We start from the raw sequence: 16,070 nt of genomic DNA, 5'->3' as shown, positions 1-16,070 counted from the left end.
ATATATGTCACAATAGGGAATAAAAGACTCTTCATTTAAAGGAATTGTTAGTATGTTGCTGCCTCTAGTGTTCATTTCAGCTAGAAACTGCAATGAATTGCATGTATAGGTACATTTTTTGGAGTTTTGCAAAAATGTAGATAGAGGCACGTTTTTCCAATGAGCCTAGGTGACAGTCCACAGCAGGTCAAGCTATAAGTCACCCAAAGGGCCATTTAACTTTTATAAAAGTTAAAAGCTAACAGTTAGTAATACACTAACGACCATTTAAAAAACTATAACACAAGGCCTGTGGTGGTTTTACAATTATACATGTTGTTAAACAATAACTATATACGATAGGTTAACTGTGACCCAAACAAGGTGTAAATTATTGTATAGCACTTGGTTATCCGTGACGTGATATAATACTAGACGACTGGTTAAAAGGTCAATGAATATTGGCTAACACAGAGCTTGTGGACATGACTGTCTCTTTCTAACAGCTAGACTTTACACACAGCATGGTTAATACTGTTAATAGCAACCATCAACAATACCAGCTTTATAGACAGTGTCAAAAATGATAGCCCGTATTATAAATCACAGACTTCTACAAAACAATCCTGTTTACAGTAATCTTACTTGTACGGAATGTACAAATTGTAGGGAAAAAATTCTCTTAGAGGCAAAGGTAGACTCTCGATTAACCCAGGGTTTGTTAAAAGGTACAAAAATGCAAAAAAGGTCTGCACTCTAATACTTTATTTGTTACAAATAGGAGATAAAGAATATATAAACGGTTTGATACGTTATATTCTTTATCTCCTGTTTGTAACAAATAATTCTTAGAGTGCAGACCTTTTTTGCATTTTTGTACCTTTTAACAAACCCTGGGTTAATCGAGAGCCTACCTTTGCCTCTAAGAGAATTTTTTATGTATTTTTTACATGTACTTTTGTCTCAGCACCTAATTAGCTGGGAGAGCACGGTGAGTGTTTTGATTTGTTAAAAGGTAAAATATTTCTTGGAAAATTTTACTTTTGTCGACCATTATGGGAAGAAGGCACACAAAAAAAAGGTCCGCATTGAAACTTTGAACATCACACTCTGTCCCATCAGATTAAAACTATCCCTCTTCCTCCTCCAATCTTCATTGCCACCTATGGAACAGATATTGACACAGCAGGCACACAGTGCTCCTTCACATGAGATGAGTTCACCTCACGTTTCCTTAAAAACACTTTGGTGTCAACTGGGTAAAGTATCATTTCAGCATTGCTGTCTTGGGCAACTGACGACTGACCAGAATTAAGAACATATTTAAAAGTCTTTGAAGGTAAATACATGGGAAATAGTATTGCATAATAAACTACACCCACACTTAACAATACAAGCAAGACTGGTAAGTGGTAACAGAATATTTTCAACTATTTATAAATATGGCCAATATTCCCATGAAGGCAAATGAAATCAATTAGTTCTCCTTTTTTTAAAGTGATTTCTTTAGTGTTTTATGGATAGCAGTTTGGATTACATGCCTCAACTGAGAGAATAATTCTCCAATATTTTTAGCTTCTGTGTAATATTGTATCGCTGATTTTTGAGAGCTGGGACATAGCAGACTACAAAGGAGAAAAAATATAGGTATAAATAAGTTTAGGCCTACATATTAACAAATTGTTTTGGATGTATCTGCTGAACATGAAACGCATTGACCTGAGTTTGGTTGTAGGGCTATTGCATGTTTATTATAGGCTATAGGTTATATGCTTCATTCACATGAATCAATCGATCAATCAAGCCGAATTTAGTTCCAATCGAACTGTTATTAAGACAATCTTATGGTTTTGACAGCTGAAGGTGTTGATAAATTAGCCACGTTTTGCATAACATATATTAAATGCAGTAGCCAACTTGTTCTGATAAAGTTAGTTACTAATAACTTAAAATGAGGGACAGGGACATTACTAAAAAAATATCCAACAGAATGTCTTCATAATTTGTATGATTGAGTTGACCTATAGAGACAGTGGTAGAAATCATTAATGCAATTACTTAAAACTGCAAAACTGTAACAACAACAAAAACACTATAAAGCTAAACAGAGCTTGTGATGTTGAACTTACAGCAGATTAGATATGGAAAGAGGACCTTCAGAATGACTTAGCTATATTCATTTTAGAAAGGTTTTCGTGCATTGCCTATGACGGTGTAGAGGTAGACGGTAAAAAGTAGGGACGTAAAAACGTATAATGATAAAGTTGTGTGGTTTGTTTTGTCCCATGTGTGTAGACTCATTCATATAAACAGTTTACAGTGTTTGTTATTGTATATGGGGCTTTCAGATGCTATTCTTCTGCTATGAACTGAACTGTAACCCGAATCACAGAACCGGTTAATATAGAAACAGTTTTCGGGATTTCTTACCTCTTCCCGGCGCTCATTTTGTGAAGTTGAATAGCTGATAGTTTATCCCAGTGGTTTGGTGTTTCAGTCCAGCGAAATCAATAGAAACACTGCAACGGCAAACGTGTCAACTGTCCGGTTACTGGGCGCTCTCAAAACATTGACAACACTGGTTTTAATTACTCCTTTGAAGAACTTTTTCTAATAGCAAGAAGAAGAAAAATAGTGACAAAGAAAAGAACATTAAAAATACCTCCAGTTCTGTCTGAATGTGCCCCGCCGCATGTGACAGACGCGCGTCTGCTGAAGCAGCAGAACAACTGGACGCTTCAAAATGCGCGTTTCATTTATTACTAGCCGCTGCCAGTCACGTCACAGCACGAGTGGGGTGGGAGGTCAAGAAGTTTACCTTGAGTAAGATGAGACTAACACATATTTCTCTGAGAAGACGACAATTCACTACCGTAAGACGACTGAATATGGTACACGCCTCAGCGTAGACATAAGAAACCCGCGTGTCTAGTTTATGTGCGCTCAAGTGATGATTCAAAGTGGACCCGAAGTTTGGCGGAGGGATGAAAGAAAGCAGGTACTTCGTGCGCGCGCGCGCACCTTGTGGCTACTTCACGTTCACGTGAGACACAGCGACACCTTCTGAAGAAATCTCACACAGACTACATTGTTACTCAGGTAAGTCAGGTAGGTAAAACGTGTGAAATGGTTTCATGTTAAACTTAGAGTGTAGGCTTATTTGAATGCACTTTTTTGAATAAGATTTATTGAAAGATGGATATTTTAGTTTATTTTGTTATAGATATTAATCATTATGTTATGTTATGGTATGTTATATGGTTTGTTAGGTTAGGTTTCATTTCAATTGGATGAAACAGAAACCAAACAGAACATGCTACTTAGACACATACACATTTACACACAAACACTCTAGTGATACATTATTAAATGCTCAGCCGGAGAGCCTCTCTCTGAAGGTCAGCCATTCTTTTGCTCTCCCCGGTAGGAATAAAAACCATATGTGCAAAGGGAGTTGACTCAAGTCCAGATATGTTAGAGGATGGTAGGCAAAAATAATGGTTGGAAAAAAATATTTTAAAACAGTTATATTTAAATGTATGTACATTATTGTCTTTAGTTTCTTTACACACACTCTATTCGTTTGTTTGTTTTTTGTCTGAATCACATTAGGCAGAACACTTCATTAAATACTGCGGTGAATGAAACTTTGATGGTGGTGGAAAGTAGCCTAACTGATAACTATTAATAATACCTGTTTTTTATATATTTTGCTTTATATTTGTCAGCATTACAATTTATACCATTTATGTTCTTGAATTAGAAGAATTTATGTTGCTTTCATAGAGATGCTCATTTTGTAGTCCCATAAAACTCAGAAGAGATTTAGCATTTACTAGCCTTGAGTTCCCTTGGAAATTTCGTATGGGTTTTCATTTTAAAAGGATCTGTTAACATTACTTTAAAAAGATTCCCCGTTTTGTTCAACAACATAAATTGCACATTCTAATTAATGAACTAATTAGAGGTTAAATGATGACTACAATGATTGACAAATCAAACGGTTGCAGTTTCTTTCACATGAATTTATGGTGACTTCAAATCAGACTAAATTCAATGCTTACTTGATTCTCTGTTTATTTTGCCTTGTTTTCAAACACTATTCATTGTAAAGTAAAATATTCTTTAAATGTTTCCCATATGTATGCAGAAAAGAATGAAGACATGAGTTGCCTTCAAACTGTTTCAGACAGGCTGTACGTTGCTATAGTTATGTGGATAGACAAGGACAGAAGTAGGCTATGTGTATGGTGTTATCTGCAGATTTTAAATGAGCAAAATAAACCACTGAAGGGATTTTGAAGGCCTTGTTGCTCTATTGACTTTTTTTCTTGGCAGACAATCTTAATCCATTCTCTCGAACTAAAACATCACTCTGAGAGCTTTCCAAAGCATTTATGATGGCATGCAACAGTTTTGAAGTTTCAACTGTCTCTAAACATTTTTGATCCAGACAGTCTTATTTTGATGTTTCTTCTTGATGTTTAGATACTCCTGGAATCTATGCAGTTCATCCCTTTTCTTTCCCTCTTGTTTTCCTTCTCATAAATACTATACTTACAAGACAAGTACACCGACCTTCTCACCTTGAGGCAAGAAGAAAATACACACACACAGACACTCAGATCAAGAGAGGATCTTGTCATTGACTCCAGGGAGATCATGTCACGTAAAGACTGCTGTGTATTGCCTTCAAGTTATATAATTCGTTTTTGGGAGACTTCCAGTAAGAGCTGGAATCCATCAACATACTATTAACTAAACACTTAACCATTTGTGAACTTAAAAACTATCATCACAAAATCTATAATGATTTTTTTTTTTAAATACTGTGTTTTTAAAGGGCTGAAATCTTTAAAGCGGTTTTAATCCATCATGTAGCTACATAACTCATTGGTATCATCATCAGGATAAATAGGCTACTCTTTAGACTCTTTTAGGAGCATGAGAAATAATTTTACACCCAATACTGTTATTGTCATCATAGTTCATCTTGATCATTTTGAGTATGTGGGTGTCATGGGGCTGAAAACGAAGATGAAGGCAATAAGGTAATATTTAATAAATCCAACGAGTAATCCAAACGAACAGAGCAACATACAACACATCCACAATAGACGACACTGGACACTGAACTGAAACAGAAATGAACATATATACAGGTGATAATGATGGTGATTGATGAGTGCACTGCTGCACAGAACAAGTGTCCGTGAGAACAAATAAATGACTTTGGCAGACGATGACCAAACACAACAAGTCCAAACTAACGTGATTGTGACAGAACGCCCCCTACCGGTAGGCGTGACCTTGCGCCGTGGAGAAGAGGAGACGAAGAGGATGAGGGGATGGTGAAGGGATGGCGCAGACAGGCAGGAGGAAGTTCTAGTGCTGGATGGACGACCGGGAGAAGGACGAACAACAAAGTCCAGGGTGGTGATGAAGGTGAAGTGAGCCAAGGGATGACCTTGAGCCGGGGATGATGGCTCTATATCCAGCCCACAGCCAGAGGAGTGCCCCATGGCGGCGTTGATGGTGGGAGGAGCCATGGAGGAACACTGATGAGGGCCGCCATGGGGATTACAGGACAGGAGGCAATGACGGCGTGAATGGAGCCCACCGCGCAGCCGATGAGCCGAGGTGGTGGAGAGATTACGACAAACTAGGTGGCCGCGACTGAGCCTCAGTGACGACCTCCCGAGATCGAGGTGGGGATCCGGAGGTCTGAGGGCAAGCTGGAGTGACCGAGGGCGGAGGCGGAGCCTGAGGTAGAGCGGAGCGAGCTGCAGCTGAAGGGGTGGAGGACCAGAGAGCAGCAGACAGGTGAAGCGATGTCTGACCCAGGTGGAGCCGACATGCCGAGGGAGTCCAGCGAGGCTGAATGGCTGATGGTCCACGCTGAGGTTGAGGGCAGAAGGAGTACGGGTGCCAGAGCGACGGGTCGAGGCAGATCGTAGCACACCGAAGCTGGAGACGGAGCAAGACAGGCAGAAGACAGACTGGTTCAGGTAGTAGTACCGGGGATAGAATAATGTCCACTCCAAACTCAAAATCAAAAAGTATCTTTGGCCAAACACTCACTCTCAGTGGCGGGGTGTGTGTGTGTGTACCGAACCCTTACTTCCGAACCTTCGAAGTCCACCAGCACTCCCTCGACGATGGATGGCTCGGCCGGCTCGCACCTGGTCACGCTGCTCGGGCTCCGTGGCGATGTGATCCTCTGTCGCTCTTGGGGGTGCAGGCTCATACATTGCGGCGATCTCCGTCACACTACCTGCAGTGGGGTCAGGGCATCGATCCTTGTCGTCTAGGTGCTTCTGGCTGGGCACTGAATGGGCAGTGGGGCTGGCGCCGTCCTCGATGGTGAACGCTGATCCGCAGGAAGCCAGCACCCACTCGACATATGTCACAAAGCTCCCTGCTCAAGGCACAATAGTTTCACTACCGGAAAGTCCATGGTGCAAGGTGTAGAAAACACTGAACACGAAAACAGAAAAGAAAATCGTACAAAACACGTCGCTATTTACTTTGTCGGTCCGGTGTTCTGTCACGGGGGTGGTTGTATAAACATACACGAAGATTACACAGTGACTGATTTTATTGGTACTTTACTTTTATTACATGACTTACTAATTGACAAAAAGACCACGACGTTGCATGTTCGTAGTTTCTTTTGCGCTAGTGGAGATATAAAACGTGCGCGGCCACATTTACACATTTCGGGACAACATGTTTTTCTCAGGCACTCTTTACTTAAACTGCATCTGACAGAAGAGTCAAAAGCTTTCACACATGTCTTTCATAATAAAAGTCTCACATCAGAAAACATTTAGAATTAAGTTTTTTTGTTGCTGTTGATCTTGTTTCTATGACTGCACACTCCGCGGCCCAGCCAGAACAGTCTTCCCACCAGTTGAGAAACACTGATTTACACTATTGATAGGAAACAGCAAGATATCTTCATTATATATATATATAGGCCTATTCTATGTAAGCGCACACATTCTGTCGTCTGAGGTGAAAACCTTTGTAATAAAGCATACGACCATTATGAAATTAATAAACTTTGTAATCTCATTTAGTGTTTTAAATGCCCTCATGTGTTCACATTATTTAAAAATACAAGTAGCCTAATGTTGATCAGTCAAGTAGGCCTAATTATTATCATCCTAATTCGTATTTTAAATTATGCTGTTGATTTGTTGTTTGGAACAAAGATATTAAATCATAATACTCAAACATTCACTGGTCGCCACCTACTGGAGCAATGCTGTAATCTACAGCAAGAGTCACAGATTGAATCAGTGACTGAATCTGAGTCTTTTTTTTTTTTTTTTTGCTAACAGAATTGAACAAAATCCCTACTAGTCGCTTATATATGGTTCTTCTGGGGTTTATAATAGTTTAGTAATTGAGGGAATGCACTTCTTCAATCTTAGCTGTCACGCACGGACATGACAGGCCTTGGCTTACATCTTGTTCATGTTAGATTGAAAGTCCATTCCGATAACAAATATTGATACGCTTGTCATAAATAGATAAGAATATATAGTAAGTTATAATGTGGTTTGCTGCTTAAAAATATGTTTTGATTCTCAAATATTTCACTATGGGTTGCACATTGGCTAAAGACATGCATGTTCACTACTGTTCAAATTAAGTTTAAGCTTGGTAAGATTTCTGAAATGTTTGTTTTTCATTTATTTGATTGAAAATACAGTACAAATTGGTACTGTACAAAATGGTAATATTGTGAAATATTATAACAATTAAAAAAATTCTATTTAATATAGGCCTATTGTAAAATGTAATTTTGTCAAATGTAACATTGCATGACTCAAGTCAATTGAGACTGATTGACTTGAGTCATGCAATGTTACATTTCATGCAAGACTGCATGATTCTTCAGAAATTCTGATTTGCTGCTCATGAAACATTTTTTTTATTTCTTCTCTACAATTTATTTTTTCAGGATTCTTGATTAATAGAAAGTTCAAAAGAACAGCATTTAGAAATTGAAATCTTTTGTAACATTATATATGACTTTATTGTCACTTTTGATCAATTATCCTTGATGCATAAAATTGTTATTTTATTTTCAAATAAATCTTACTGACTCCAAACTTTTAAAAGGTATAAGACTGCAGCATGCTGTGGTAACGAGTATGCAGTTGTTAGCTTGCTTTCTAATATGTAACGAGAATTAATGCTCATATAAAAATCAATCCTGTTAAAATGACTAAAGAATGCACACAATCAATGAATGCAACTCTAAATTAATTTGAGCATTTGTTGCGACTCCAAGCTGATGATCACCTCAACTTTTAAAACATCCTTTTGAATCAAAAGTACTTCTTTCCATTCTTTAAATCATTCCTTGAGAGATTGACCTTTGCACACAAGAATGGTTTTATTAGACCCATAGACCGAAGGTTATACTATATCAGAGTATAACCTACACAGCGTTTGCTTTCATTAGCATATAGTAAAAGTCTTCCGATCTTTTCTAAAGAAAAAAAATAACAACAAAGCTAACACAGGCTAAAACAGCCTTAGGTGGAAGACCAACTGGCCGTCCAGCTAAACAGCTTGGCCAGCCTGTTAGTCAAGATATAGGTCAAAAGACCAGCTTAAACCAGCTAAACCATCCTTGACCAACTTCTGAGGCTGGTTTTAGGTGCTTTTTTCATGGTAGTTTAAAGTGTTTAGATAATAACAAACTCTTTGACAATCTGTATGTCTTTCTCAGGACACAAACATCCACGTGTCAAAGCAAGCATTACTTGTGTAAACACCTGTCTGCTTCAAGTATTTGAAGCCCTTCTTTCCTCACAGTGTATAATGCATGGAGGCTTAACATTCCTTTGATGGAGATATTGAGACAATGGCTTCAGGAGGAACATTTAAGGGGTTTAAGTCTGTTCCCTATCATCTCTAAAGCTATCCAACACATTGCATGCCGCTGGCACATTCTTCGCTTCAGTCTCATGCAAAGATCGGATGTTCTGTAGAGAAAACAGGGTGCAGAAGTTCACAGTTCAGACTAAAACAGTCCTGGCATTCAGGTAAAAAAATATGACTAATTCCACAAAATATGATTAGGTTTTCTGAGAAAAGCAGAAAGGTTTAGGAAGTTTGTAGTTGGCTTTTCATTGAGTGCTTATGAAAATCAATACACTAAAATATAAGAATAACAAGAATAATTTGTCAAGTATGCTTGTGCCCTCTTGTGGTTGGAAAAAGTAGTTTTATTTTAAGGTAAATCTGCATATTGTACATCAAGCAATTAGCATACTCAACTCATGCAAATAACTGAAAATTATGCAAGAAGAGGAAACCCGTTTCTGTCTTTTTTCTTTATTTTAAGTAATTTACCTTTTTATAGCGCCTATTTCACAATTGAGAGACTTTGCACATTTTGTCTTGAGCTGGTTCACAATAAAAGTTATCTGTATAAATCAAAACAAGAAAGAAAAACAAACAGCTACACTGCTTTATAAGTATAATTTCACAGTTGTGGGAAAAAAAAAAATCAACAAAGAACAGTGAGAGCTTAGCAGTAGTTTCAAATCTCCAATGTTCATTGGTTATATTAAAGCTATTAATCAAACATTCATTAAAAACTACACTATCACTTTACAATTTCACAGTATAAAAATTATTAAGCTCCCACAATTACTAACTTTGTATTGCATGTTAAATGGCCATTATCACAAATGTAGGCACTAACAAAAACCTTTCGACAAGAACATAGAAAAATACAAACAAGTGCAAGCTTTTATCAAAAGCAGACCAATTGAACGCAATTAAAATAAGCTGACACAGAGTCTACTTTTCCTAATTAACTCCATCATCAGTATAGATAGATATAGTTGCTATATTAAATGCTTCAATATTTTTTTACATTTTGGCAACCAAATTAATTTCACAATAAAAAAGACATTCAACAAAACTATACATATATAAAAACAGAATAAAATGTAAATGAGGGACATATACAAGAAATGATGCTCTGAGGGAAGACCAACTGTGTACAGCTATTTAAAGGGAATTTTGAAATATAATAAAGTAAACTCATGCAATACTGAAAACTGAGCACTTGTGTTGTAACAGGAGTTTAGTTGAAATAGGGAAAGAATATCAGAGGGTCAAATGGAGCAACCAGTTAATGTTATGGCCAAATATAAACAACTAAAATACATTACAGTGATTTGAAGAATTTTTTTTTTTTTTTTTTTTTTGAATTTAGTTATTTTCTTTAGCTGAATCTCTACTTAGCCCATCATTAATACTTATGCAGATTAAATGTAGATAGCGATTACATTATTCTAAAACTGTGCACTGATAAAAATGATTTTGTGGTGAAGTACTACAGAAAAAACAATGTAATTTACATGAAAAAGTTAGTTCAGGTAAGAATAAAAAAAAAAATAACTAGGTAAAGTCTATTAGTACTCAATTCAAGCGTGTAGAAATGAAAGTGTAAATATCAACGTTATTATAAAATTAAGTAAAATTACTCAACTTTTCTGATACTGGTGTTCCCATCATGCACTGGGCCTTGAATAATTAATGAGGTTGATTTTTCAGTTTTCCAGCTGTACTTACTGTGCGTTCACACCGGACGCGAATAGCGCGTCAAATTCGTGCCTGCCGCGTCTAGTTATACTGTTTTATCATTGCTTTAGTTGTTAGGATTAGTAGTGTGCAATTTTGTGACATTTGAAGTTCATTTTCTACTCAGAATGACACATTCAAACACAAAAATGATCCATCAAATGTTATCGTCATTGTGTATTGTCTACCGAGTATTGAGGTCTCTGCATTCATGACACTTTACGTCTGATATGTAGATATACTGTCTTAAACAATATCTATTGTATTAATTGGGTATTTTTGAAATGTATTGCAAAGGAAACTTCAACTAAATAAATATTACTCAACCTTTTACTAGCCAAGTTAAAATTACTTATTTTCTTAGTTACTTTCACTTAACTTAGTTAAGTAGAATTTACTTAATCCCATATGTGAAATTTACTTTAAAAAAAATTGTGCAAAAACTTGCCAAAGAAAAAAAAAAACTCAGTGTGGCAACAAAGTTATTTTCAGATTTAGTGTTAAAAGAAATATCAATCATTGCAATCTAATCTAAACCAAATATACATTAAACAACAATACTAATGCTCATGTAACTGTTTTCTGATGCATTTACACAGGACAGATCTGAATTTGTAAGCTTGTTAGTGATGTGCAAAGTATGTTAATTGCAAAGAAAAATGCCAAAAATACAGAATATGTATGTAAAGACAGTCACAACCTTTAAGTCAAAGATCTTTTCTCTTGTTCCTCTTCCTCTATTACTGTGATCAAGTCACATGAGCGTAGACTCTGACTGCTGGGACTTGGAAATGCTTGCAGAGGAAACCTACCATACAGAACCTACATAAAGGGAAAGAACATAAATACTCATCTTAAAAATAATAATAAAATAATTTACATCTAACTCTTCAAACTGATGAATGATCATTTAAGAAAAATGTGTTGCCTGATGATAGCAGGCCTCTTCAGAACTCAAATTCGACAACATGTACCAAAACAATATTTATCAAAAAAGTAGTTAATTGTTATAGGTTGCCATATTAGAGCTACCATTCAGTTACTTTACTTTATCTCAATTGATTAATAATTATAAAATATGGATGTGTACCTCTCGATAGTGGTCAGGAATTTCCAGTTGGACTGGCTGTAATAGTTGTTTCACCTTTTTGTGGTATTTAAAAAGTACAAAGATGCAGATACCACACATGGACGAAACAAAAAATGTGGTTAAAATACTATAGAGCAAAACACGTCTCCTTGCTGCTTCAGCTACACAGGAAGAAAGGAATGAAAGAACACATTTCAGTTAAACAATTAATGCACTTGAGCAAACTGAATAATGTATTGCAGCATGTGATTCATTTCAGTATCTAAAAGTTAATGAATTTCTGATTGGGTTTAATCACACACACACTCTGAATGAAGCCGATGCAGTCTGTGCTCTAGTAATAAATAAAATAAAATCAAGTAATAAAATAAAGTGAATAAGACTCACGCGTTTCCGGGATGAATTCACATCTTTCCTTGCTAGCATTTCCATAAGGCTTATTGTAAAGCAAATATTCAACCTGGAAACAGTAGTTTTGCTCCAATTCCAGTTCAGGAAAGGGTTCATTCTTTCTATTCGTAATAATAGACTCTACCTGTAGGAATAAAAAAACTCTAGTCAGCTTTACACTAGTCCTCCTACAGAAATGGAATGAATGTTTGTTTACATGATTTTTTTTTTTTTTTTTGTGAAGGATGCAAAAGACCTTAGGGGATCCTCCATTATCTACTTTCCAGTATGATATATTAAATTCAATGTGCTCTCCATATTCTTTGTCTAAGCTCTCATCCATATGTGCCATAGTCAGGGAAACCCTTTCAGGTGTTACAATCAGATTCGTCACAGGAATACAAAACGTTTCAACTGTGAAACACAAAGAACATAGATGTTTGTGTTAGAGATATTAGAGGTGACAAACAAACATTTAAAATGGAAGGTACATATAACCACATAAAGCAATCTTTACCATTTACACACTGGACTGGATTTGAATACTGCCATTCTGACACGTTGTTTCCTTTCTCTGTGCGAACTCGGAATACCGCTCCATAAAATTCAGGAGTGATTCTTAATTTTCTTCCAATATGGCTTGACACATTGAGCCACTCATCCTCTGCATTGCTAAAATCAAAATAACAATACAGAAAAAGTTAAAGGCAAGATGATAGTGCAGGTGTTATATATGACCTCCTCAGTCAGCATTACATTTTTAACTGTATGGAAAAAGAGCCAATGAAAGTGACTGAAATTCTGTATAACTCTCGTAGAAAAAAACAAACATCAAAAGGGTTTGGAACAACATGAGGGTGAGTAAATGATGACATAATTACATTTTGGTTGAACTATACATTTAACATAATATGCTTACTATTTAGGGTTGTACGTGTACTGTAGTGAATACAGCACGTTGTCATCTTTGGAAGGCTTCCACTGCAGATATGATCCGACTATCTTGACATCTTGAGGAGGCTTTAAGCCGAATGTCCTCTCTGAAATAAAACAGATATTCGCTGTTTTAAGGACACGAAAGCAAGACACGTTGTTTTAAATACTATAGTTGAGGCAATTCCACAAATCATATTATTTGATTCCTTACCGGTGTTCAAAGTGTCAGTGATCAGTATCAAAACCGCCACTACGTGAAGGTGGTGGATCATTTCGACGGTTTTGTATCCATATTTTTCACCATGAAACCTGGGCTTTTTGATGAAGCGCCATTCTGGTGTTCTGTTGAAACACGCTAGTTCCTCTTGGACTCTTACAGTAAACAGCGTAATCTACGGAGTTCAGTAGAGGATCTCACACAATAAAATTCTGTTAACCCCAATAATAAATACGACAGAACTGTTTTCTTACTTCTTGTTTAGTTATAAATCCTATTTGTAAGCGTTATATTACAATTAGTGGCTGGATCAGATTCAATTCCGTCTGTCTATGACTTCCGCGTTGCGCCCACGACTCGTGTCGAAGTTACGCGAGATTATATTATTATATCGCGAGACAGAGACGCATGCTCGACTCGCATTTGATGCTAGTTTGGTACATAGACAGTAAAATAAAGGTTTGGTACCGAATACGATTTTTAACTAGGGTGACCACCATCAAACAAACCAAATGTGGGACGATTATAAGTTCGTGTGGGACATGTTACCAACACCAAAACATAACCTGAAACTGTTATGTATATCTAACTTAATAAAACATTTGTATTCTTCCTTTCAGCTGATAAAAAACTTTGTTCTTTAGTCCCTTCCAAAAAACACCATTACATCATAATGTAACATAACATGTCTTTATTTTACATGTCATTTAAATTCAACATCACTGAGCCCAAAGGCAGCAGGCATCTGCAGATAACTATTTTTGAAACAGTTCTGACCAAGTCCAACTAAAATCCAACAAAATAAACAATGAACAAATAAAATACAAAACAACATGAAATCAGATCAATCTTATATACAGTCTTATATATTAAACCAACAACTTTCATATTTTTAGAAAGGGTGAGAATTAGAACAACCAGCTGGCAACAAGTTGATAAATTCTGTCAAAATTTTTTTTAATTGACCGAATTATCCATTTGTTTTCTGATAGGGAACACATCACCAGTCCACATTTTGATTGACAGCCTTCACAACCTACTAGTGACCGTGTTTACTCCTTTCTATTTATGTTATTTCCCTTTATGTAGGTTCTGCATGATAAGTTTCCTCTGCAAGCATGTTCAAGTCCCAGCAGTCAGAGTCTACGCTCATGTGACTTGATCACAGTAATAGAGGAAGAGGAACAAGAGAAAAGATCTTTGACTTAAAGGTTGTGACTGTCTTTACATACATATTCTGTATTTTTGGTATTTTTCTTTGCAATTAGCATAGTTTGCACATCACTAACAAAGCTTACAAATTCAGATCTGTCCTGTGTAAATGCACCAGAAAACAGTTACATGAGCATTAGTATTGTTGTTTAATGTTTATTTGGTTTAGATTAGATTGATTGATATTTCTTGCACTTTTAACACTAAATCTGAAAATAACTTTGTTGCCACACTGAATTTTTTTTTTTAAACCCGAAAGATGAAAATAGCGGAACTAAAATGTAACCATTTTCCCCCTACTATTAAATCTAACAGATGCTAACATTGTCTTCAATGGTGTTCAACACACAAACCTCTGTTAAAATCTCAGAAAATTTGGTTCAGGGTTTCATGACACTTTAAGCCTATTCTAAAATGCATGTTTAAACTGGTGTAACTAAAAGCAACTTGCACTAGCATATCTAAAATGTGTCAATGTCATTGTTTTGTCTCAAGTCAAGATGCACACCAGTAATGTTTTTTTTTTCTTTCTAAGGCACATTTAAAAAATGTTTAACTAATTTAACTAAAGCCCAATCCTTGTTTAATCTAAACCCTGTCTGTGAAACCAGACTTAATTAATTGAAAACACAAATTTTACTTAAATTAAAGTGATTATATAACCTTTTTTGTCCTCATATTAATTGAGAGATTAATTGAGAATCTATTTTTTTTAATGTCACAGGACAGGACTGTTGATGAATTAAAATTTTACTAAAATAACTTAAAATTTGATTTCATGTTATTTAATAAAAATGGATACGTAAATAAATGAGTAAATAATAAATGAGTAGCATAATAATGTAACTTGATAGAAACTTAATGACATGCGGCCTGACAGGCCAAACTTCACCCATTCACATTAATATAGCCTAAATATTAATTGTATTTGTGTCTGATCTGCTTAAAAAAGCTTAACGTCCACGTTATTTGTCAACTACACATATAAATACAAGGCTTTAACCACAGACCTTATTTCAGGCGATTTAGCAAAAACCCATTCAAAAAACCCATAGACTTTAGGGCGAGGGAACCGGGAGTGCTAAAATGCTAACTCACTTCCGTGTTTTGGCCTACAAAGTGACATCATAACTTAGTCACAATATAATTAATTCTCCTTAATTATTGCCCTGTTTTGATCTGTTTTCCTGGAATTTTTTTATTTTATTTTTTATCATTTTTATTTTGTTTTAAGGAGATAGGCTACAAAGTGTGCTTATCAACCTTGAATGACATGGTAATGAAATTATATCATATTATTTTGACAGTAAAATTTTGGGCGGTTTTTTCTTGTATTGGGCGGGTTTTGGTGAACTTTTGGGCTGGAAATCACCGTCCCAATCTGGCAACACTGGCGAGCGACACTCTGAAAACCTTCAAATTTCTACTTCGATCTTGTAAGTATGCGTGTTATTTTTGTTATGTTCATTGTTTAAATTAGTTAGTTGTTATAATGTGTAGAAACCGTGACATTTTAACATTACCATTGCAGAGTATTATTTTTCTCCAACAAGTTAACGTTACGTGCACATGTTATTGCAACTGTGCCCTTAATCTAAAATGTATCTAAATTCAAGGTGGTAAGCAGGA

At 36.0% G+C, this 16,070-nt stretch overlaps 3 protein-coding genes across 4 annotated transcripts in view; all 3 read right to left on the bottom strand.

Moving 5' to 3' along the window:
• The window catches only part of slc4a4a (solute carrier family 4 member 4a), a 60,081-nt gene extending 57,406 nt beyond the window's left edge, over positions 1–2,675 (bottom strand). The window contains exon 1 of one of the 2 annotated variants that reach the window (XM_079873253.1): positions 2,410–2,675. In XM_079873253.1, coding sequence (XP_079729379.1) covers positions 2,410–2,426 — 17 coding nt within the window. In that variant the 5' untranslated portion in view covers positions 2,427–2,675. The remainder of the gene's footprint in view (positions 1–2,409) is intronic. The other variant, XM_079873252.1, reaches the window with a different exon arrangement.
• A 2,942-nt stretch (positions 2,676–5,617) lies between these two features.
• Positions 5,618–8,669, bottom strand: LOC307158282 (uncharacterized protein; the record flags this gene model as incomplete). Its single annotated transcript, XM_079870716.1, has 3 exons — positions 5,618–5,946; positions 6,101–6,397; positions 8,639–8,669. The coding sequence occupies 3 exons, from the start codon at positions 8,667–8,669 to the stop codon at positions 5,663–5,665; spliced, it is 612 nt and encodes a 203-aa protein (XP_079726842.1). The 3' UTR covers positions 5,618–5,662.
• Positions 8,670–9,316: 647 nt separating this feature from the next.
• On the bottom strand, positions 9,317–13,603 carry ifngr2 (interferon gamma receptor 2). Its single transcript, XM_079871581.1, has 7 exons — positions 13,224–13,603; positions 12,996–13,116; positions 12,594–12,748; positions 12,333–12,490; positions 12,074–12,221; positions 11,687–11,847; positions 9,317–11,418 (listed from the first exon to the last, which is right to left on the bottom strand). The coding sequence occupies exons 1-7, from the start codon at positions 13,282–13,284 to the stop codon at positions 11,299–11,301; spliced, it is 924 nt and encodes a 307-aa protein (XP_079727707.1). The 5' UTR covers positions 13,285–13,603; the 3' UTR covers positions 9,317–11,298.
• Between the last annotated feature and the right edge of the window lie 2,467 nt (positions 13,604–16,070).

The sequence above is a fragment of the Squalius cephalus genome (assembly GCF_949319135.1).
Source record: "Squalius cephalus genome assembly, chromosome: 5".
NCBI classification, from domain to species: Eukaryota; Metazoa; Chordata; class Actinopteri; order Cypriniformes; family Leuciscidae; genus Squalius; species Squalius cephalus.
The sequence above is the reverse complement of the archived record's forward strand: the minus strand, read 5'-3'. Positions and strand labels throughout refer to the sequence as shown.